At 41.7% G+C, this 25,418-nt stretch overlaps 1 protein-coding gene across 6 annotated transcripts in view; it reads right to left on the reverse strand.

The window, feature by feature from the left end:
• NTRK3 (neurotrophic receptor tyrosine kinase 3) overlaps positions 1-25,418 on the reverse strand; it is a 1,046,838-nt gene that overhangs the window by 337,389 nt on the left and 684,031 nt on the right. For all 6 annotated transcript variants that reach the window (XM_077263445.1, XM_077263443.1, XM_077263444.1 and 3 more), the window contains exon 13: positions 6,537-6,725. In XM_077263445.1, coding sequence (XP_077119560.1) covers positions 6,537-6,725 — 189 coding nt within the window. The remainder of the gene's footprint in view (positions 1-6,536; positions 6,726-25,418) is intronic.

Raw genomic sequence — 25,418 nt, forward strand, 5'->3', positions numbered from 1 at the left:
AGTATCTATTTCTAATTTTGAAATTCACCGGTACCTGCTGCATTTTCCACCCTAGGCTTATACTCGAGTCAATAAGTTTTCCCAGTTTTTTGTGGCAAAATTAGGGGGGTCGGCTTATACTTGGGTCAGCTTATACTCGAGTATATACGGTAATACTCACCTTACTGCTCATCTCTCCAGCCCCTTCACTCCTCACTATCACTTGACTGTTTCTTGTCCCATCTTCTTATCACCTTGATGAGTGGTGAAATCCCCAGACCTCTCACCCTAGGCAAAGACTTCCGGCTCTGAAGAGGCCAAGAACAGTTTTGGACATGAGTGCTCAGGGTATCTGTGCACTTCATGACTTAATAACATTTTTGTTAGGTTGTGCACAATAATCTTGTGCCTCATCAAAGCCATAACTGTTGGCCTAGTGGGAGGAGGATCAGGGGTTCAGTGCTCTCAGCAGTGGTGAGAAGATGCTTCGAGAACCAGCCAGGTGGACGTGATGACCAGATGGACCAGAAAGGTTAGTGTCAGTATATTTTTTTATTTTAACATCTTACATTTATTATGTTCTGGGGTCTAAATATACCCCGGAGCATAATAAGGGACATTTCATTTGCACAGAATAACTTTGGTGCAAATCAAATTTCTGGTGAAAATTGGTGCGAACAGGTGAATTTGAAGTTTGCAATTCATTCATCTCTAGATCCGGGTTTAAATCACAATTGACCTTTTTTGCACCATGATAACTATCAAAAGTAAAGATAATGCAATAGGCTATCTGTAGTCTTATAGAAAACATCAACATGCTGCATCCTTTCCAGATCTAGAAAAGTAACAATAATGAATGCTGAAAATTTGGCTGGTGCCAACATTATGTGTTTTAACGATATATAAAAAAGTATAATGCAACTTATATTTGCCTATTCACTTCATAAATAAAAGTAATAGCAAAAATAACTGAAATGTGTAAAAGGTGAGGGGCAAAAAGTGCTCTAGCTCAAACAACTTAATTGCATCGATGACTATGGCAAAGACCAGGAATGATCTGCTGCTAATCTACTCACCTGCTTTGATAAATAACATCTCTCTTTTACTTTTTAATAGCTTAACTTTCTAAGATCAAGACACCGCTAAGTAGGATTGTAGGCAACCCAGAAATGACATACTTGTCCTTATGACCCTTCTCTCTAGCAGTACACTAATGACTACTACAGTATGAGTGAAACATAACCGGGACTGCAAATTGTTCCAATCTGCTTCTATCCCAATATCTGTATCCATAAGCCTGTTTTTAATATTTCAGATCTGGCTCTAATATGCTGAACTAAGTGGAAACAAATAATCATCCGTCATCGTGTGCCATAAGCAATTTTTGTTAGCATAAGGTGGACAGAAATCTATATCACGCCAATGTTCTATTAATAGTGTATCAAGGAGTTGTTTTTCAATGGCCGTAACTTAGTAACATTTATTGACATGCCCTTTTATGAAAAAGAAGCTGGTAAGCAGAATAAATAGGACGAATGCATGAACAAAGACTCGAAAATTAAATATAGTACATGGAGAAGATCATTGAGAGTGATATGCGTTAAACTCCTCTACTCCATAAATCTGCTTTAGACAGTTGAACCTGATATCAAATATTAATGTGATTTTGCTCCTTTCAAATGGAAAATATTATCATGATGACGCACTGATTGCATTTATTTCTAAATATTAAATTATTGGTTTATTTGCCGTCTTCAGCGTAGATCAGAAAAAAGATACGCAGAAATGGGAAAAGCCTTCCATTTATATGGTTAAATGCCAGCAAGAATATGGCAGCATGGTGACACAATGACCATTAGTTATCACACTGGGATCTTGAGTTAGAATCTGACCAAGAACAAAATATATGGAGTTTGTGTATTCTCCCTGTGTTTGTATGAGCTCCATACAGTATACTGATAGCTTAAATGACTTCTAAAATTGGCTCTGATTCCTCCGCATGGGTCTAAGGTGTGAAAATTATTTTTTTAGCCCCATTGGGGACAGATACTGATGATCTTAGGCGTTGTAAGGATATGCAAAATATTTAGACACTATAATAAGTAATGTAAAATAAAGTGTAAATTTGTGATAATCAGTCTTGCTGCTTGGCTCGATTATCTATTGTAGCAAACACTCAATTTGACTCTATGTGCATAACCAGCAGAACCAGCAGAACAACGATAGATTTAAGAAGCAAACTAGATCTAGTAGTTAAAAATTCTAACTTTATTAGTGCTTTTTAAGAATATATTAAAGAAATTGATATAAAATACACATACCGTACATACTCATGTATAAGCCGAGATTTTAAGCACATTTTTTTGTGCTGAAAACGCTCCCTTCAGCTTATACATGAGTCATGGTCCAGAAAGCCAGTGGGGGAGGGGGAGTGGGGAGCTGGCAGCTGTAGCACAGTGACAGCTGCAGCCGCCGGCTTTCAGAAGACACCAATACTCACCCTCCGGCGCCGGCAGCTCTTTCCTGTTCCTGTGCTCAGCGGTCACATGGTACCGCTCATTAAGGTCATGAATATGGACGCGACTCCACTCCCATAGGCGTGGAGCGCATATTTATGACCTTAATGAGTGATATCATGTGACCGCTCAGCACTGGAAGAGCTGCCGCACCGGGACAATGGAGATGCAGGAACTTTCAGAGATGGAGCAAAGAGGGTGAGTATGACGGGGAGGACAGGGGAGCCATGCATATAAAGATGGGACCGGGGGAGCCGAGCATACAAGGTTGGGACCAGGGGAGCTGCGCATACAAGGATGGGACTGGGGGAGTCAAGCCATGCATACAAGGATAGGACAGGGGGAGCCATACATACAAGGATGGGATGGAGGAGCCATGCATTCAACAGGGGGAGCCACACAGAGCAGCACAGGATGGGGGGAACCATGCATACCTGGATAGGGATGAGGGGACAATACATACCAGGCTTATACTAGAGTCAATTATCTTACCCAGTTTTCCATGGCAAAATTAGGTGCCTCTGCTTATACTCGGGTCGGCTTATTCTCGAGTATATACGGTACATTAGACTACATTTTTTGATCCCGATAAAAGTTCTTAATAATTCTCATTCTTATACTCCATAGTACTTGCTTGGTGCGTAGATCCCTTATTACAGCTGAAAAATTACTCACTGCTGATTTTTGTCTTGATTTTCATGTTTTATTTTTATAACTAGCAGAAGACAGCCCCTATTATTCTTCATATAAACTTATAAATCATTGACAAGGGGTGAGAAAATTCCTTTTGTAAAATAGATGTGTCCATTGGCACTGATAACAATGAATGGAATGGTAAGACATTGTAGTGACCCACCCCTTTGAACAGAAGAATGGTAACTCTCAGTTGTTACTTTATTCATAAATTTGTAAGAGGAATAGTAAAGGAACAGCACAATGCTAAAAACAATGTTTTGGCAAGTTGATTTAATGAAGAATGCACAAAACAGACAGAAGAGGTAATAAGTTTTCATTAAGGGTATGCGCACATGCCATCTTTTTTTCTAAAAGTGAATATATGTCTGTTGTGCACATGTCTTGTCTTGTGTCATGTCTTTTAACCGCTCCAGAGTTCGGAAATCCTGAAGCCGTTAAAATAAGTGACCTATCCATTTTTGTTTTGCTGGCACTTTCCTTGTGCGCTTTGCCTTTAAAAACACAGTGGGTGTGCCAGCTTCTAAAGGACAACATGTGCACATACCATAACAGCAGTATGGAGTTTTGTTAAAATTACTTTTGTAACCTAAAAAAACTGGATTAAAAAAATAATAATAATTGTTTTCAGTTATAGACAGAACTATGCAATTTTTTTCACCTACCATGCACATTATACCATTATGTACTACCTGAAGGTCAGTAAATAATGTTTTATCTTTCTCATTTGTTCTAACCAAGACACAAGAATTAAAATATTTTAGACCATTTTCTAAGAACGGAGACTACTGTCGATAAAGAAATGTTCTTCATAGTGTTACCCAACTTGAATAACAGCAACCACCACCAGCACTACCACCACCTTTCTAGGAAGGTGGTAATCCACAAAGCTTAACAATCTATGCAGCAAATACGTAAATTGCAAATGTATGTGTTGTAGACTCAAAAACAGCCAAATATTGAAAGGCTAGTCATATTCTTATATTTTGTGGCACAGATCATACTTGTTTTCAAATTCCACTCTTAAACACCGTAGAGATGATAATAATTAGTATGACTCTTTTAGAGAAATTTTCAAAGCAAAGTAGACAGTAAAAGTAAAATGTTGATAAAATGCAATAAACAAAGATAAATGAATGCAGAAAGCAAAGATGAAAGCGAAAGTCCTTGACCTATTTCACGATCCTAATGAGAACATGACATCAATTCTGTCTCCTGTGACCCAGAAGAACTTGTGAAAAGTTTCTTTCTCCAGAATGTCCCATGCCTCACAAAATTTCACCTCAACAGTAGCAAGAAGCCACAGAAAGGCAATATAGAGGTTTGACCTGAGTGGGGTTACTTTAAAAGTACTTTGTGAGCCTTAAGAACATCAACAGTTGTTCTTGCTTTGCAGAAGGGATATGGATTTGGAAACTCTCCACCTATGTAATGCCATGAGTTGTATGTGCTGATTAAAGTGAAAGAAAGTCTAGAAATTAATTATAAAGATATTTACTGTATTTTTCTGATTATAAGATGCACTTTTTTCCCAAAAAATGTGTGGGGAAAAAGGGGGTGTGTCTTATAATTAAATAAACATTACTGGCTGCAGTGCAGTGGGCTCCTAGGATGGTTACTACCAGAGGCAAGGGTGGGGCGATTCTGCAGGTCTAAGGCTGAGAGAAGGGGTTTTTTAGAGGTGCGACGCTGCAAGTCTTTGTTGGTGAGGGGGCTCCACCGTATTTTGTGAAAGCCCAGAGCCCCCACATTTCCATGGTTTACATTGTGGTGGACTCTGGCAAAATGGCCGCCAGAGGCAGCCCATGCACAGTTGGTGATCTCAGCACCAAGATTTTGAGAGATGTGATCTCGACAACGAGATCTACATCTGCTCATGCGCCACCCCAGTGGCCATTTTACCGGAGTTCACCTCAATTTAAACCATAGAAGTGCTTGGAGCTCCGGGCTTTCACAAAATATCGGCGGAACCCCCAAACCACCAAACACCCGCAGAGTCTCCGAACACCCCTTCTACTCAGCCTGAGGTCCACAGCATCGCCCCAATCGACAGCAGTGACCCTGGGACCCTGCTCCACTGCAGCCACCTGCCTTGATAAGCAATAAGACACACGGATTATAAGAAGCACCACCATTTAATTAAATACATTTTTTTCCTATTTTTCTTACTAAAATTTGGGGTGTATCTTATAATCTGGTGCTTCTTATAAACTTCAAAATATGGTAAATATTTTTTATTTCTCCCTTGTCAACTTGATTGTCCTTTGGCAGGTAGACCAAAAAGAGAATGGTAGCTTACTTGTGCTATCTCAGATGACCATTGATCAAGTAAGGTCTATATTAACAGTGATTGTACTGGTTACAGCTTCAAAAGTTTCTGGAAATTGATGTAATAATTAGTCTACTGTGTTGAGGATCCAATATGTTACATAGCTATTTTGCACATTTCAACAAGTAGGTGCACTTATCAATGGCAGTCAGGGGACCGATTTGGAGATAGGGACGTAAAAACATTGGGGCAATAATATGTATATGGATAAAACAGAGCTATGATAGCAATAAAATATTCAAATGTTTACATCAATAGAAAAGTGAGCTTTAGCTCAGTACTTGAATATGCTAAAGGATCAATCCTAAATTACCACTGCAATTCTTTTCAAAACATAATTACTTCAATACTTTTGGAAATTTAAGAAGTTTGGCAATGCCTGCTTTGTATCTGCAGCATAGTTTACAGTCCTACAAAAATCATATTTTAAAAGGGTTATCCAGTCTAAAACTCCACGTCTACAGTCACAGTAAGTGACTGCAGACTTATGAATCTTCACTTTGCGTGCACAGTGAGGATTCTCCGATGCTGGTAACAAGCAGTCATGTGACTGCAAGAATGCGATTTTCACACCTCCACCCACATTCCGACCAGATTATATCTGGGCTCTCCCAATACATTTGCATTGAGTTAGGCCGGATTCAGTCTAGTTGGCACGAGATCACATGTATGCAAATCACATTCATGCGGTCATGCCTCTTCCTCTCCTGGCGCCGACAACAGAGAATCCTCACAGCGCACAGTGCACACAATGTGAGGATTCACAAGCCTGCAGTCACATAGAGTGACTGCAGACTTGGAGTTTTAGACCAGACAGCCCCTTTAATGTGGCTGCTAATGCATTAATGATTAAATTATGCAATATAATATCTTCAATACAACAAATCCAAGAAAGCAAAACACCACAAACCCCAACTAAAACTTCAACTACCATCATATAATAATTACTAAATGAATTAATCTGACTTTCCGAGCTATGCTATACTTAGAGCTATAGTTATAAGAAATGTCATACTTACATGTATCTGGCTTGTGACAGTTGTGGCCTTGACGGAAATACTGTGGATTTTCAATAACTGGGATTCGAGTCATTCCAATTACAACGGTGTCTGGACCAGCGTCTAAAGAGTTTGGTGTTGTGATGCCATGGTTAATATGATGAAGGGGACTGGCAGAATCTTCTTCTCCACTAATCACAGCAACAGGACCTTAAGAATAATAATAAAAAAACTATATATAAAATTGTTATCTTTATTTCTTTATTACTTTGGTAAAATGTAAATACATTAAATTAATGTGAAGGATTTTCAAAATAAATTAATGTAATGAAAGTAAAAAGAAACATAAAAAGGCCAAAACTACTTGAATGACAGTTTTATTGACATCCTGCTGTTGATATAGCACTAAAATATTCTACAGCACTGAATAGAGATTGTGATTGCTTACCTCCAATGCCAATAACAGTCAAATTTTACTTAAAAACATTGTCCACCTCTGGACAACCCCTTTCTAATGTCCCCAGTGTGCCTCGAAAAAAGAAAAAACATTCTTACCTATCAGATTGGCACCTGTGTTCCACTCTGAGATCTGTGCTTCTCATGACATTGTTTATGCCACCTGAGCGGCCAATGATAGGCTGCAGCCTTCAAACTTCCGTCAGAAGGAAGTGTGAGATAAACAATGTCACAGCATCTCTTAGGTTACTTTCACACTTGCGTCGTTTGGCCTCCATCGCAATGTGTCGTTTTGGGAAATAACGCATCCTGCAAATGTGCCCACAGGATGCGTTTTTTTCCTATAGACTTTTATTGCCGTCGGATCACGAGGTATGGCCATACGTCGCGTCCATCGTGCACTGGATGCGTCGTGTTTTGGCGGACCGTCTTCACAAAAAAACGTTCAAGGGACGTACGTCGCATCTGCCATTTCCTACAGCGCATGCGCGGCCGGAACTCTGCCCCTCATCCCCGGGACTTTAGAATGGGCAGAGGATGCCCACATTGTGCCGAATTTTCACAACGTCCGTCAGTACGTCGCGCCGACGCTTAGTGATGGCTGCGTACTGACGCAAGTGTGAAAGAAGCCTTAGTGGAGGCACGGTGTTGGTAACGGAGGTAAGCATGCTTTTTCTTTATTGTACTAGGCACATTTGGTACATTGAAAAGTAGATCTCCTTTAAATCAAACAGAATAGGATCAACAAAAGCCAGGCAAGCAAAGGAAGAATGTAGCATGCATCACTGGACTCCAAGAGTCAGGTAGCTTAGCTAGTTCAAGACTGGGCCATTTACCCTGATTCCAGGCCATTTACCCCCATCCAGGGTTTTTCATACAAGCTCTTTAAAAAGCTGTAAACAATTTTTCTAGTTCTGAAATTAAAATAAATGTTGCTTCTTTTTTATAATTTGTGTGACATTTTTAAGTTATTTACATACTTTTGGAGGTTTTTGCCGATATCGGGAAATATCGATGGGAAAATTAAAGAAATATTTGTCTGTTTCTCACTTAGAAAAAAAAGGAAATTATGACCACAAAGGATCAATGAAATACATACAAAGTGCTCCCCCCCTCTGTTATTTGTTATTTCATACTGAGAACTAAGAACACTATACGTGTTTGAAACGCGTTCAGTGATACAACGGCATCTTCCTCCGGCATATACCAGTTTTGGCCAGATACTGAATCTCTTTTCTCTTAATACTATGGAATAATTTTTTGATTTTACATCCGGAGCTGGAAACCTATTTTGTCTCTTCGTATTTGTAATTATCCGTAATTATTTTTAACTAGGTGTAATTACTTTTGTATATCTGACACTTTTTTTTTCAATAATGACAGGCCTAGTAACAATGGTTTGTATTGTCAGGAGTTTTATATTAATTTATTTATTTTGTATCAACTGTTTAGTTTTATTTATTTCACATATTGTGCCGCCATATGATAAGAAAACATTTTGGGGTATTTAGTCATTTAAATACTTTTTTTTAATCTTGTTTCCATTTGGTTTATTATCTCCAGTTATAGTGGAAATGTTACATCCTGACTGCATAGCAGAGCTGACTAAGTCTCCAAGGACTGAGCAGCTATGGCTCCTTCTCTATACCCAGTGAAAACATGACCGTAGGGTGAGGAGGAGTAAGCGCCATTAGTGCTTCCTATTACTGTGTACATAGCACTTCCTTGAACCTCTAAGGAAATCTTGGTTGTGTCTGATCCCTGCTTCTGAACTTGCACAATCGCATCGACTATGCAGTGACATTTTAGAATCACACTGCAGAGCACGCTGTGGACCACGTGGACTATGGGTGGTCAAAAAGTAGGTAAATTGCTTAATTAGTACTAAAGCACAACACAGGGCCTAAGGCACATGGAGTTCCCATTGCCTGCGAACGTATCAACTTCCTCTCGAAGTGGCAAGGTCAATTCATCACATATTCTTGGGAATTTGGCCTTAATGACCACCATCATTGGACTCCAAGATTATTTTAATTTTGCCAAAAGACAGCATAGGGCACAGGGTGAGAACAGGTGGAATGAGCTCCACATGGGCCATAAATATGTCAACTTCATCCAGAAGTGATATGGCTAATCATTCCTCTAGTCATAAGAATTCGGTCTGTGACCTCACTGTGACCTATGACAACTAGAGAACCTTACTTTTTGTCACCCAGCTTTCATTTCCTGCTAGATAGATTATTTTTACTAATGCTAAATATGTCATTTCTTTTTTTTTCTGAAGTTAATATATATTTTCTCAATAATATATTTCTGCCAGTTTGATGCTCATTTGAATAGTTAATTTTGGACTTAGTTTACAAGGCATTCATTCAACACAGGCTGTATGTATTAATAAACCTTTTAGCACTGTAATTGCAAATAAGCATCAATAATTTATATAAACAAGTTGTGCTGGAAATTAATCAAAAACACAAACACAAGGGAAAATGGCAGCCATGGAATTAGATGGCTTTAATCACCGGCGCCTTCTCCAAAAAAAAATCTAGAATTTCTTCACTGCTTTGGGCATTATAAATTTGTAATAATTTGTCTACAGACATTTTTGGGGGGGTTATTAAGAAATGTATCGTTATTAGAAATGCATGGATATAATTACTCACTGTAAGGTATAATGTATAATTAATCAATTACTCAGAAAGCACAAACCAAATACAGGTAGAAACACAAAGGTGCATAAATAATGAACTGGAAAGACATTAATAAAGCATTTTTTTTAACTTTAAAAATAAATATAGTTCTTATATAACTTGTTCCAATATTGATCTGAAACCTGCTTGTGCTCAATGACCACAATCTAGCCTTCCCACTATGAATGAAGTAGGTAAAACCTAAGATTGATAATATATTTGGTTAAGATCCAATAGGACCTGTAGGCAATATCCACAGTAAATGCAAAAACCAATACCAAAAACCAACCATACTAGACTGCATTAAAAAGTACCCATAATGAGCCAAAATGGCTTGAGGCTTTACAAAGGCAGTCTTGTTCTACCCCCGTGCTGGGTTACTCTACAGCAGTCTATAATGACATTTACAGTTTTCATCCTACATTGTCAAGGGCTCATCAAGATACATGAACCTTAGGTGAAGGAACTAACAAGGACCTGCTGACAGATTCCCTCAAAGCCCATTTGTTTAAAACATACTCATATACAGTGTGTCCCTTCCTCACTTTTGTAATTATATAAAAATTACGCAAAATATTTAGTCTGCTATTTTTACATCATTACCTGTTGTGAACTCTGTTTCCGGGCTCCCTCCTGTGGTCGTGAGTGGTACTGTGTGAGTTCTCTCTTTGGGCTTCCCCTGGTGGCTCTTTTTGTTATTCTGCAGGTTTCTGGCTGGGATCAGCTGTCTCGTCATCTGCTAGTCAGGTTTCCTATTTAATCCACCTGGTCCTTCATTCTTTGCCTGTTGTCGTTGTATTCAGTGCTATTCTGATTGCTCCTGTCTACATCCGTTATCAGTCTCTCCAAGAGAAGCTAAGTTTTGTTTGCTTATTTTTGCTCATCTGTGTTCAAGATGTTTCCTAGTATATGATGTGTTTGGTCCAGCTTGCTAATATGTGATTTCCCTGCTTGCTGGTGCTCTGGGGTGCTGAGTTGCTCCCCCCACATCGTTAGTTGGTGTGGGGGTTCTCGCATTCTCTGCGTGGATATTTTTGCATAGGGTTTTTTACTGACCGCACAGATCCCTTGCTATTTTCTGCTATCTAGCGTTAGCGGGCCTCATTTGCTTAACCTGTTTCATCTCTGCGTTTGTCTTTTCCTCGTAACTCACCGTTATTATTTGTGGGGGGCTGTTGTGATTTTGCTTTTTGCTCCCTCTAGTGGTCATTAGTGATTTGACTCTGGAGCGTCTGTCTTTTCCTATATCCTCACCTGGGCCGTTAGTTCAGGGGCGTTGCTATATAAGCTCCCTGGACCTTCAGTTCAATGCCTGGCATCGTTGAAATCAGAGCTAATCTGTTGTGCTCTTGTCCTCTGATCCTGGTTCCTGTTTTTCAAGCTAAGTCTGCTTCTTTGCTTTTTGCTTTTGTTTTGTTTGGTATTTTTGTCCAGCTTGTTCCTATCTGTATCCTGACCTTTGCTGGAAGCTCTAGGGGGCTGGTGTTCTCCCCCCGGACCGTTAGACGGTTCGGGGGTTCTTGAATCTCCAGCGTGGATTTTTATAGGGTTTTTGTTGACCAGATAAGTTATCTTGCTATATTCTGCTATTAGTAAGCTGGCCTCTCTTTGCTGAACCTGGTTCATTTCTGTGTTTGTCATTTCCTCTTACCTCACCGTTATTATTTGTGGGGGGCTTGTATCTTGCTTTGGGGTCCCTTTCTCTGGAGGCAAGAGAGGTCTTTGTTTTCTTCTCCTAGGGGTAGTTAGATTCTCCGGCTGGCGCGAGTCATCTAGCGATCACCGTAGGCATGATCCCCGGCTACTTCTAGTGTTGGCGTTAGGAGTAGCTATTTGGTCAACCCAGTTACCACAGCCCTATGAGCTGGATTTTTGTATCTTGCAGACTTACACGTTCCTCTGAGACCCTGTCCACTGGGGTCATAACAGTATGCCAGGCCAGTATTAAATGTTTAATGCATTGCAGAAGTGGGATTATAAGAAAGAAAATTTTGAGGTTTTTTTTTCCCTCTCTCATTTTTTTTTTTCTTTTCCCCTTTACCTCAGAGTGGCTTAAGCTTGCTGCAGACATGAATGTCCAGACCTTGATTACAAGTGTGGACCAGCTTGCCGCTCGTGTGCAGGGTATACAAGATTATGTTACCAGAAATCCTAGGTCTGAACCCAAGAATCCGATTCCTGAACTGTTTTCAGGAGACCGATTTAAGTTTAGGAATTTCAGGAATAATTGTAAATTATTTTTGTCCCTGAAACCTTGTTCGTCTGGAGACTCTGCTCAACAAGTAAAAATTGTTATTTCATTCTTATGGGGTGACCCTCAGGATTGGGCTTTTTCGTTGGCGCCAGGAGATCCGGCATTGGCTGATATTGATGCGATTTTTCTGGCGCTCGGTTTACTTTATGAGGAACCCAATCTTGAGATTCAGGCAGAGAAAGCCTTGCTGGCTATGTCTCAGGGCCAGGACGAGGCTGAGGTGTATTGCCAAAAATTTCGGAAATGGTCCGTGCTGACACATTGGAACGAGTGTGCACTGGCCGCTAATTTTAGAAATGGCCTTTCTGAGGCCATTAAGAATGTTATGGTGGGTTTTCCCATTCCCACAGGTCTGAATGATACCATGTCCCTGGCTATTCAAATTGACCGGCGGTTGCGGGAGCGCAAAACCGCAAATTCCCTCATGTTGTTGTCTGAACAGACACCTGATGTGATGCAATGTGATAGAAAAACCGCAAATTCCCTCATGGTGTTGTCTGAACGGACACCTGATTTGATGCAATGTGATAGAATCCTGACTAGCAATGAGAGGAAAATTCATAGACGCCGGAATGGCTTGTGCTACTACTGTGGTGATTCTACACATGTTATCTCAGCATGCTCTAAACGTATATCTAAGGTTGTTAGTCCTGTCACCGTTGGTAATTTGCATCCTAAGTTTATTCTGTCTGTAACTTTGATTTGCTCACTGTCATCTTATCCTGTCATGGCGTTTGTAGATTCAGGTGCTGCCCTGAGTCTTATGGATCTCTCATTTGCTAAGCGCTGTGGTTTTATTCTTGAACCATTAGAAAATCCTATCCCTCTTAGGGGTATTGATGCTATGCCATTGGCAGAAAATAAGCCGCAGTATTGGACACAGGTTACCATGTGCATGACTCCTGAACACCGCGAGGTGATACGTTTTCTCGTTCTACATAAAATGCATGATTTGGTTGTTTTGGGGCTGCCATGGTTACAGACCCATAATCCAGTCCTTGACTGGAAGGCTATGTCAGTGTCTAGTTGGGGCTGTCGTGGTATTCATGAGGATTCCCTGCCTGTGTCTATTGCTTCTTCTATGCCTTCGGAAGTTCCGGAGTACTTGTCTGATTATCAGGATGTCTTTAGCGAGTCCAGGTCCAGTGCATTGCCTCCTCATAGGGAATGTGACTGTGCAATAGATTTGATTCCAGGCAGTAAATTTCCTAAGGGAAGACTGTTTAATCTGTCGATACCTGAACATACCGCTATGCGTTCATATATCAAGGAGTCTCTGGAGAAAGGACACATCCGTCCGTCTTCTTCCCCTCTTGGTGCGGGATTCTTTTTTGTGGCTAAAAAGGACGGATCTTTGAGGCCTTGTATTGACTATCGGCTTTTAAATAAGATCACTGTCAAATTTCAGTATCCTTTGCCGCTGTTGTCTGACTTGTTTGCCCGGATTAAAGGTGCCAAGTGGTTTACCAAGATAGACCTTCGTGGTGCGTACAACCTTGTGCGCATTAAGCAAGGGGATGAATGGAAAACCGCATTCAATACGCCCGAAGGTCATTTTGAGTACTTGGTGATGCCTTTTGGGCTCTCTAATGCCCCTTCAGTTTTTCAGTCCTTTATGCATGACATTTTCCGGAACTATCTGGATAAATTTCTGATCGTTTATCTGGATGATATTCTGGTTTTTTCTGATAATTGGGACTCGCATGTGGAGCAGGTCAGGATGGTCTTTAAAATTTTGCGTGAAAATTCTTTGTTTGTCAAGGGCTCAAAGTGTCTTTTTGGTGTACAGAAGGTTCCCTTTTTGGGGTTCATTTTTTCCCCTTCTGCTGTGGAGATGGACCCAGTCAAGGTCCGAGCTATTCTTGATTGGACTCAGCCCTCGTCAGTTAAGAGTCTTCAGAAGTTCTTGGGTTTCGCTAACTTCTACCGTCGTTTTATCGCTAACTTTTCTAGCATTGTGAAACCTTTGACGGATATGACCAAGAAGGGCTCCGATGTGGTTAATTGGGCTCCTGCTGCCGTGGAGGCTTTCCAGGAGTTGAAACGTCGGTTTACTTTGGCGCCTGTTTTGTGCCAGCCTGATGTCTCGCTTCCCTTTCAAGTTGAGGTGGATGCTTCAGAGATTGGAGCAGGGGCCGTTTTGTCGCAGAGAGGCCCTGGTTGCTCTGTTATGAGACCTTGCGCCTTTTTTTCTAGGAAGTTTTCGCCTGCGGAGCGAAATTATGATGTGGGCAATCGGGAGTTGTTGGCCATGAAATGGGCATTTGAGGAGTGGCGTCATTGGCTCGAGGGTGCTAAGCATCGTGTGGTGGTCTTGACTGATCACAAAAATCTGATGTATCTCGAGTCTGCTAAACGCCTGAATCCTAGACAGGCCCGCTGGTCATTGTTTTTCTCCCGTTTTGACTTTGTTGTCTCGTATTTACCAGGTTCAAAGAATGTGAAGGCCGATGCTCTTTCCAGGAGCTTTGTGCCTGATGCTCCTGGAGTCGCTGAACCTGTTGGTATTCTTAAGGATGGTATTATCTTGTCAGCTATTTCTCCTGATCTGCGACGTGTGTTGCAGAGATTTCAGGCTGATAGGCCTGATTCTTGTCCACCTGACAGACTGTTTGTGCCTGATAAGTGGACCAGCAGAGTCATTTCCGAGGTTCATTCCTCGGTGTTGGCAGGTCACCCAGGAATTTTTGGCACCAGAGATCTGGTGGCCAGATCCTTTTGGTGGCCTTCCTTGTCTAGGGATGTGCGGTCATTTGTACAGTCCTGTGGGACTTGTGCTCGAGCTAAGCCTTGCTGTTCTCGTGCCAGCGGGTTGCTCTTGCCCTTGCCTGTCCCTAAGAGACCTTGGACACATATCTCCATGGATTTCATTTCTGATCTTCCGGTGTCTCAGGGCATGTCTGTTATCTGGGTGATATGTGATCGCTTCTCCAAGATGGTCCATTTGGTTCCTTTGCCTAAACTGCCTTCCTCTTCCAATCTGGTTCCTGTGTTTTTCCAGAACGTGGTTCGTTTGCACGGCATCCCTGAGAATATTGTGTCAGACAGAGGATCCCAGTTCGTTTCCAGATTCTGGCGATCCTTTTGTAGTAGGATGGGCATTGACTTGTCGTTTTCGTCTGCTTTCCATCCTCAGACTAATGGACAGACGGAGCGAACTAATCAGACTTTGGAGGCTTATTTGAGGTGTTTTGTCTCTGCTGATCAGGACGATTGGGTGACCTTCTTGCCGTTAGCTGAGTTTGCCCTTAATAATCGGGCTAGTTCCGCCACCTTGGTTTCGCCGTTTTTCTGCAACTCTGGTTTCCACCCTCGTTTTTCTTCGGGTCATGTGGAACCTTCTGACTGCCCTGGGGTGGATTCTGTGGTGGATAGGTTGCAGCGGATCTGGAATCTTGTGGTGGACAACTTGAAGTTGTCACAGGAGAGGGCTCAGCGCTTTGCCAACCGCCGCCGCGGTGTGGGTCCCCGACTACGTGTTGGGGATTTGGTGTGGCTTTCTTCCCGCTTTGTTCCTATGAAGGTTTCCTCTCCCAAATTTAAACCTCGTTTTATTGGTCCTTACAAGATATTGGAAATTCTTAATCCTGTATCCTTTCGCCTGGATCTACCTGTGTCGTTTGCTATCCACAACGTGTTTCATAGGTCCTTGTTGCGGCGGTACGTTGTGCCTGTGGTTCCTTCTGCTGAGCCTCCTGCTCCGGTGTTGGTTGAGGGCGAGTTGGAGTACGTGGTGGAGAAGATCTTGGATTCTCGTCTCTCCAGGCGGAGGCTTCAGTACCTGGTCAAGTGGAAGGGCTATGGTCAGGAAGATAATTCCTGGGTGGTCGCCTCTGATGTTCATGCGGCCGATTTAGTTCGTGCCTTCCACGCCGCTCATCCTGATCGCCCTGGTGGTCGTGGTGAGGGTTCGGTGACCCCTCACTAAGGGGGGGGTACTGTTGTGATTTTGCTTTTTGCTCCCTCTAGTGGTCATTAGTGATTTGACTCTGGAGCATCTGTCTTTTCCTATATCCTCACCTGGGCCGTTAGTTCAGGGGCGTTGCTATATAAGCTCCCTGGACCTTCAGTTCAATGCCTGGCATCGTTGAAATCAGAGCTAATCTGTTGTGCTCTTGTCCTCTGATCCTGGTTCCTGTTTTTCAAGCTAAGTCTGCTTCTTTGCTTTTTGCTTTTGTTTTGTTTGGTATTTTTGTCCAGCTTGTTCCTATCTGTATCCTGACCTTTGCTGGAAGCTCTAGGGGGCTGGTGTTCTCCCCCCGGACCGTTAGACGGTTCGGGGGTTCTTGAATCTCCAGCGTGGATTTTTATAGGGTTTTTGTTGACCAGATAAGTTATCTTGCTATATTCTGCTATTAGTAAGCTGGCCTCTCTTTGCTGAACCTGGTTCATTTCTGTGTTTGTCATTTCCTCTTACCTCACCGTTATTATTTGTGGGGGGCTTGTATCTTGCTTTGGGGTCCCTTTCTCTGGAGGCAAGAGAGGTCTTTGTTTTCTTCTCCTAGGGGTAGTTAGATTCTCCGGCTGGCGCGAGTCATCTAGCGATCACCGTAGGCATGATCCCCGGCTACTTCTAGTGTTGGCGTTAGGAGTAGCTATTTGGTCAACCCAGTTACCACAGCCCTATGAGCTGGATTTTTGTATCTTGCAGACTTACACGTTCCTCTGAGACCCTGTCCACTGGGGTCATAACAGGGGGCTTCTATATCTTTGGGGTTATTTCTCTGAGGCAAGTGAGGTCTTTACTTTCTCTTTATGGGTAGTCAGTTTCTCAGGCCGTGAAGAGACATCTAGGATTTCAGGAAACGTTCCACGGCTACCTATAGTGTGTGCGGTTAGGATCAGGTTTGTGATCAGTCCAGTTACCACATCCCCAGAGCTCGTCCTATTATCTTCTACTTAGCTGGTTAGATTTGTGATCCTAAGCCACTGAGGATCATAACAGTACAACAGGCCCAAAAGTGTTAAATGCATCGCAAAAGTGGGATAAGAGAAATCCAGAGTTCAATTTTTTTTTCTGCTCTGCAGTGTGTCCTGCTTCTCTCCTCTACTTAATCTCTGGGTGGCTCTGAATTTAGCTGTAGACATGGATATTCAGAGTTTGACTTCTAGTGTGGATCATCTTACTGCAAGAGTACAAAGCATTCAGGATTATGTTGTTCATAGTCCTATGTTAGAGCCTAAAATACCTATTCCTGAGCTGTTTTCTGGTGATAGATCTAGGTTTTTGAATTTTAAGTATAATTGCAAGTTATTCCTTTCTTTGAGACCTCGTTCCTCGGGTGATCCTGCTCAGCAAGTTAAAATTATTATTTCCTTGTTACGTGGCGACCCACAGGATTGGGCTTTCTCACTGGCGCCAGGAGATCCTGCATTGCTTAATGTGGATGCGTTTTTTCTGGCGCTTGGATTGCTTTATGGGGAACCTAATCTTGAGGACCAGGCAGAAAAAGCTTTGCTGGCCCTCTCTCAGGGTCAGGATGAAGCAGAGGTCTATTGTCAGAAATTTAGGAAATGGTCAGTGCTTACTCAATGGAATGAGTGTGCCCTGGCGGCAATTTTCAGAAAAGGTCTTTCCGAAGCCCTTAATAATATTATAGTGGGGTTCCCCACGCCTGCGAGTCTGAATGAGTCAATGGCTTTGGCCATTCAGATTGATCGGCGTTTGCAGGAGCGCAAACCTGTGCACCATCTGGCGGTGTTTTCTGAACAGAAACCTGAGTCTATGCAATGTGATAGGATTCTGACCAGAATTGAACGGCAAAATCATAGACGTCTGAATGGGTTGTGCTTTTACTGTGGTGATTCAGCTCATGTTATCTCAGCATGCTCTAAGCGCACAAAAAACTTCGCTAAATCTGTCACCATTGGTACTGTACAGCCTAAATTCATTTTGTCTGTTACTTTGATTTGCTCTCTGTCATCTTACTCTGTTATGGCGTTTGTAGATTCAGGTGCTGCCCTGAATCTGATAGATTTGTCATTTGCCAAGCGCTGTGGTTTTATCCTTGAGCCATTACAGTTCCCTATTCCATTGAAGGGAATTGATGCTACACCATTGGCCAAGAATAAACCTCAATACTGGACTCAAGTGACCATGTGTATGACTCCTGCACATCAGGAGGTGATTCGCTTTCTTGTGTTATATAATTTGCATGACGTTGTCATGTTGGGTCTGCCATGGTTGCAGGCTCATAATTCAGTCCTGGATTGGAAAGCAATGTCTGTGTTGAGTTGGGGTTGCCAGGGAATTCATGGCGATGCTCCCTTGGTATCAATTGCTTCCTCTACTCCTTCTGAAGTCCCTGAGTTTTTGTCAGACTACCAAGATGTATTTGATGAGCCCAAATCCAGTGCCCTACCTCCTCATAGGGATTGTGATTGTGCTATAAATTTGATTCCTGGTAGTAAGTTCCCTAAGGGACGACTGTTTAATTTGTCTGTACCAGAGCATGCCGCTATGCGGAGCTATGTAAAAGAGTCTTTGGAGAAGGGACATATTCGCCCCTCCTCATCCCCTCTTGGTGCGGGATTCTTTTTTGTGGTCAAGAAGAATGGTTCGTTGAGACCCTGTATAGATTATCGCCTTCTAAATAAAATCACGGTCAAATTCCAGTATCCCTTACCATTGTTGTCTGATCTGTTTGCTCGGATTAGGGGGTCTAGTTGGTTCACCAAGATAGATCTTCGCGGTGCGTATAATCTTGTGCGTATAAAGCAGGGCGATGAATGGAAAACAGCATTTAATACGCCCGAAGGCCATTTTGAGTACTTGGTGATGCCTTTTGGACTTTCTAATGCCCCTTCTGTGTTTCAGTCCTTCATGCACGATATCTTCCGAGAATATCTGGATAAATTTATGATTGTGTATCTGGATGATATTTTGGTCTTTTCAGATGATTGGGAATCCCATGTGAAGCAGGTCAGGATGGTATTTCAGGTCCTGCGTGCCAATGCCTTATTTGTGAAGGGTTCCAAATGTCTCTTCGGAGTCCAGAAAGTTTCCTTTTTGGGCTTTATTTTTTCTCCTTCTTCTATTGAGATGGACCCAGTCAAGGTCCAGGCTATTCATGATTGGACTCAACCTACATCGGTTAAGAGTCTTCAGAAGTTCTTGGGTTTTGCTAATTTTTACCGTCGCTTCATTGCTAATTTTTCTGGTGTGGTTAAACCTTTGACGGATTTGACCAAGAAGGGTTCTGATGTGACTAACTGGTCTTCTGCGGCCATTGAGGCCTTTCAGGAGCTGAAGCGCCGGTTTTCTTCGGCTCCAGTTTTATGTCAGCCAAATGTCTCTCTTCCCTTCCAGGTCGAGGTTGATGCTTCTGAAATTGGAGCAGGGGCTGTTTTTTTAAAGAGAAGCTCTGATTGCTCTGTGATGAAGCCATGTGCCTTCTTTTCAAGAAAATTTTCGCCGGCTGAGCGAAATTATAATGTTGGTAATCGGGAGTTGTTGGCAATGAAGTGGGCATTTGAAGAGTGGCGACACTGGCTAGAGGGAGCTAAGCATCGTGTGGTGGTCTTGACTGATCATAAAAATTTGATTTATCTTGAGTCAGCCAAGCGGTTGAATCCTAGACAGGCTCGTTGGTCGTTGTTTTTCTCACATTTCGATTTTGTGGTCTCGTACCTTCCTGGTTCGAAGAACGTGAAGGCTGATGCTCTTTCTAGGAGTTTTGTGCCTGACTCCCCTGGAGTTTCTGAGCCGGCTGGTATCCTCAAAGAGGGGGTAATTTTGTCTGCCATTTCCCCAGATTTTATTGGCACCCTAATAAATGGACAATGGCATCCTCACTCACTGGAGACTGTGTCGTAAGATGCCCCTATATTATTACAGAAACATAGCTTGAAGACATGATATGAAAACATGTTGTAGCAATCCTAATAATACTACTAATAATAATCTTTATATAGCGCTAACATATTCCGCAGCACCTTACAGTGTGCACACATTATCATCGCTGTCCCTGATGGGGCTCACAATCTAAATTCCCTATCAGTATGTCTTTGGTATTTGGGAGGAAACCGGAGAACCCGGCGGAAACCCACGCAAACACGGGGAGAACATACAAGCTATTTTGTATAATGTGTAACAGCAAGGTAAATGTACAGGTCGCAAAAACATTAACATTTAACCTTTAATAGATCCCACTAAAATACCATTGGGTATAAATATCCAATCGGTCTTGGAAACAATAACAAAAATACCACCAAACATGAATCAAACCATTTAAAAATTCCACATAGCACCCCTCCTGTCAAAAAAGATTGGATGTCTATCACAATCACTTCAAAATTTGTGCTCTATCATGGAAAAAAGGCCAACTGGCCAAACAACACTTAGTGGCTCATAAGCCACAAAAATACCTCTATATTATTAGATAAGTAACAGAACGATCTCACCCAGCGTTACTGTACTCTTGTTTCTCTTTAGAAGTATCTGTAGGGTTCCAAAGATGTCCGTGAATTCCGGGGGAGGCTTTCTTTAAAGAGACATCCATACAATACCCCGATCCTTTTGAACAGATGGAGAGCCCTAATTATAACATCCCCAAAAGAGTGGCTCCCGACGCGTTTCCCTTGGCTCCGTTCATCAGGGGAGACAAGCCTTTTAGTACGTTGTGGGGAATAGAGGCGCGGCATCCATAACTCCTCTGTTGTGAGCGAGCTGGCCTACTGGCCTTATTTTTGGATATTATTTTGTATAATGCAAAACAAAAATTATTACTAATATTATAATTATGAAGATCCATTCAATAGATAACTCATCTGAATTCAGTGATGATCCATCACTAATTTCCAAAGTTCCCAACATGTTTTTCCTCCGTTATATAGTGGTAGATTCACAGAAACTTTGGAGGTTAATCGGATGGTCAGCTTCAAACTTAGCCAGTATCCACTGAGCCCTCACCATTGATTGGCAGCTTGCTGACAATTTACACAGAAAGCTGCCAATCAGGGGTGTGGGCGCGGTTATACAGAGCTCAGCATTCTGAATACTGCAACTTCTACAGCAGAGAAAACAGGGATTCTATCAAATCTACACAAAGGAGCCCAGCAAGTGACACATCCAGGCTTGGACTGGCCCATAGGCCCAGTGGGCCCCTGTGCAAATGAGGGCCCCCAACCTTACTGTATGGGCAGTAATTGTCATAATTCACTTGATTCACTCTTTTCACAAAAAAAAGCAGCATCTCATCATTCATTATCCAAACTACCCAGTTTATTATTATATATTTGTTAACCAGGGTCTTGTAATATTTGTATACAGGTAAAAAGTGGGCCCCCAAAGTCAATATTACTGGTGGGCTTTTGGCACCCCAGTCCGACACTGGAAACATCCCTACAAACAGGCTCTCTGCCCATACATCATGCTACTACAGAGCAAACACCTGATGACTGATTCCCTTTTCAGGTGCATGTTAACACCTTCACCACCTTGGATTTTTCCATTTTGAGTTTTCCTTTTTTGCTCTCCACCTTCCTAGAGCCATAACGTTTATTCTCAGTGAGGAAAGGAATGTCTAGGTCCTGGTATACAAGAGATGCCTTAATGTGGCTACCAGGTACACATGAATTGGCCAATTTATGAGCTAAATGCTCTCATTTTTTCATATTTCTGATGCAGTAATGCAGTTCAATTTTCATGTTTCATGTTTGCATGTTTTAGCGCTGCAGTGTGCTGCCTTATTTATTTGACTGTATACGAGTTGGTGACTCTAGATTCTGCACCTGTTCACACTTATTCTATGTTTGGATGTGATGGTCAGTTTTTTGAAATTTTTATTCATTAGCCTTCTGATTGAGCACTCCTCCACCTTTTAGCCACAGGTGTTTTAATCGCAGCAGGACCATTACCCCTCCACAGAGAGAGAGAGATTATAGTCTAAGAAGAGGATTCACAGTAGGTTCCCATTCAGATGAAGACGTTTATTCTCAGTGAGGAAAGGAATGTCTAGGTCCTGGTATCCGAGAGATGCCTTAATGTGGCTACCAGGTACACATAAATTGGCCATTTTATGCTCTAAACGCTCACATTTTTTCATATTTCTAATGCAGTAATGCAGTTCAATTTTCATGTTTCATGTTTGCATGTTTTAGCGCTGCAGTGTGCTGCCTTATTTATTTGACTATATACGAGTTGGTGACTCTAGGTTCGGCACCTGTTCACACTTATTCTATGTTTGGATGTGACTGTCAGTTTTTGGAAATTTAAAATTACAAGTTCATAGACACCAAACATGTCTAGGTTCCTTTTTATTTAAGAGGTGAAAAAGTATCCAAAGTTTATAAAATAAAAATGTCAATTTTCCTAGAACCGCAGCGTCTCCATTTTTTGGGATCTGGGGCTGGGCGAATATTTATACCATACCATATTGATACCATATTGCTGTATATACAATGTTTTGGTCAACTCGCCTGTTATTCCATTTTATTACAATGTTGTGGGACCAAAAAAATGTAATTCTGGCATTTTGATTTTTTTTCTCATTGTGCCATTTACTAATCGGATTAAATCTTTTTATATTTTGACAGATCGGACATTTCTGAATGCAACAATGTGAAATATGTGTGGTTTTGATTTTTTTATTGCTTTATTTTGAATGGGGCAAAAGTGGGTGATTTAAACTTTATTTTTTTTAATTTAAAAAATATATATATATATACATATTCTTTTACTTTTTACTTGCTTCAACAGTCTCGTTAGGGGACTTGAAGGTGTGATCTTCTGATCTACTGTGCTACGCATGTAGGAGCTTTAGCACTGCTATGTGTAGCAGAAATGCTTACCTGCTATGAACACCGGCCACAGGGCGACACTCATAGCAGATGTGCAAAGAAAAGCACAGACGTCTCCTGCAGATCAGATCAGCTATCATGTGCTTGAAAAGATGCGGGCTCTGGAAATGGGGCACACAACCTATGATGTACCTATATGTCATATGTCGGGAAAGGGGTTAACTCATGATGAACTAAACATACCAGAAAGGAACATTACATTTCATGGGATATTCACCCTTCATAAAATGATAGCATATATTTAGGATATGCCACTGATCTTTGATTGGATATGATCCAACCTCTAAGACCTTCAGTACCTGGGAATAAAGGAGCTGCAGTGAGTGAATGGAGCTGTGCTATATTGCTCTACTATGTGGGCGGCTGGGGTCCCGCTTTGTAGGAAAAGACTAAAACAGTGCTGCAGCCTTGTCATTCTCAGACTCAGTGAGGGTCCTAGAGGTCAAACCCCCAAGATAATAAAGATATGGATTATCATCGCAATATGACATCACTTCATGAGACTGAAATACTCCTTTTAAAAGTCATAACATACAGCATGGAATTATTAATTATATTACCATGAGTTACCTAGTTACTTGATTGATTTTTTTAAGACAGCTAAAGGTTTTTCTCTACTTTTCATAGAGGAATTTACTGGACAAATAGAAATTGTAATTTATATTTTGTCATAATATAGAGTTAAGTTTATTTCATAGTATAATAAATATCAGTGCTGCCAAATTATTTCATTTATTGGTTATTAATTATACTACTGCCTGTACGTTCTTCTTGTGACAATCTTGCATGTGCACTTTGACATAGTCACTCATTTGTGTATATGTTGCATTTACATTTGACTATTCCAGAAGGACTCAACCTTTAGATCTCTGATCTACTTTCTGGCTTTTAACTCTATGTCATAGTGTTATACATTTGACCTATGTCAGACTGATTTTGGCATTTTTTATTGACAAGGAAAAGGGAATAAAAACAGTGTAGGTGACTCATACAGGCATAAATCCCACTCTTCCTAATGCTTCAAGTGACTCATTCCAAACTCTTTAGATCTCAGCAAACAACCATTTTATTGCTCATTGATGCTAAATGTTAAACTGGAGGAAAATAAAAGTGATAAAATATAGTAAGTGGAAAATCCTGAGGTTAGTAGTGTACACTATAACAGATTATGTATGATAGATAATTATTAGTGATGAGCGAGTGTACTCGTTGCTCGGGTTTTCCAGAGCACGCTCGGGGGACCTCTGAGTATTTATGACTGCTCGGAGATTTAGTTTTCATCACAGCAGCTGAATGATTTACAGCTACTAGCCAGGCTGAGTACATGTGGGGGTTGCCTGGTTGCTAGGGAATCCCCACATGTAATCAAGCAGGCTAGTAGCTGTAAATCATTCAGCTGCCGCAATGAAAACTACATCTCCAAGCACTTACAAATACTCGGAGGACACCCGAGCAACGAGTACACTCGCTCATCACTAATAATTATTATAAGCCAGGTTTTGACATTGGTAACCATGTATGCTCCTTCTGGTTACCACTATACAGGTCCTTCTCAAAAAATTAGCATACAGTGTTAAATTTCATTATTTACCATAATGTAATGATTACAATTAAACTTTCATATATTATAGATTCATTATCCACCAACTGAAATTTGTCAGGTCTTTTATTGTTTTAATACTGATGATTTTGGCATACAACTCCTGATAACCCAAAAAACCTGTCTCAATAAATTAGCATATCAAGAAAAGGTTCTCTAAACGACCTATTACCCTAATCTTCTGAATCAACTAATTAACTCTAAACACATGCAAAAGATACCTGAGGCTTTTAAAAACTCCCTGCCTGGTTCATTACTCAAAACCCCCATCATGGGTAAGACTAGCGACCTGACAGATGTCAAGAAGGCCATCATTGACACCCTCAAGCAAGAGGGTAAGACCCAGAAAGAAATTTCTCAACAAATAGGCTGTTCCCAGAGTGCTGTATCAAGGCACCTCAATGGTAAGTCTGTTGGAAGGAAACAATGTGGCAGAAAACGCTGTACAACGAGAAGAGGTGACCGGACCCTGAGGAAGATTGTGGAGAAGGACTGATTCCAGACCTTGGGGAACCTGATCCAGAGCCACCGTGCACAGGCGTGTGCAGGAAATGGGCTACAGGTGCCGCATTCCCCAGGTAAAGCCACTTTTGAACCATAAACAGCGGCAGAAGCGCCTGACCTGGGCTACAGAGAAGCAGCACTGGACTGTTGCTAAGTGGTCCCAAGTACTTTGTTCTGATGAAAGCAAATTTTGCATGTCATTCGGAAATCAAGGTGCCAGAGTCTGGAGGAAGACTGGGGAGAAGGAAATGCCAAAATGCCTGAAGTCCAGTGTCAAGTACCCACAGTCAGTGATGGTGCGGGGTGCCATGTCAGCTGCTGGTGTTGGTCCACTGTGTTTCATCAAGGGCAGGGTCAATGCAGCTAGCTATCAGGAGATTTTGGAGCACTTCATGCTTCCATCGGCTGAAATGCTTTATGGAGATGAAGATTTCATTTTTCAGCACGACCTGGCACCTGCTCACAGTGCCAAAACCACTGGTAAATGGTTTACTGACCATGGTATTACTGTGCTCAATTGGCCTGCCAACTCTCCTGACCTGAACCCCATAGAGAATCTGTGGGATATTGTGAAGAGAAAGTTGAGAGACGCAAGACCC

This window comes from Ranitomeya variabilis, chromosome 5 (genome assembly GCF_051348905.1).
Source record: "Ranitomeya variabilis isolate aRanVar5 chromosome 5, aRanVar5.hap1, whole genome shotgun sequence".
NCBI classification, from domain to species: domain Eukaryota; kingdom Metazoa; phylum Chordata; class Amphibia; order Anura; family Dendrobatidae; genus Ranitomeya; species Ranitomeya variabilis.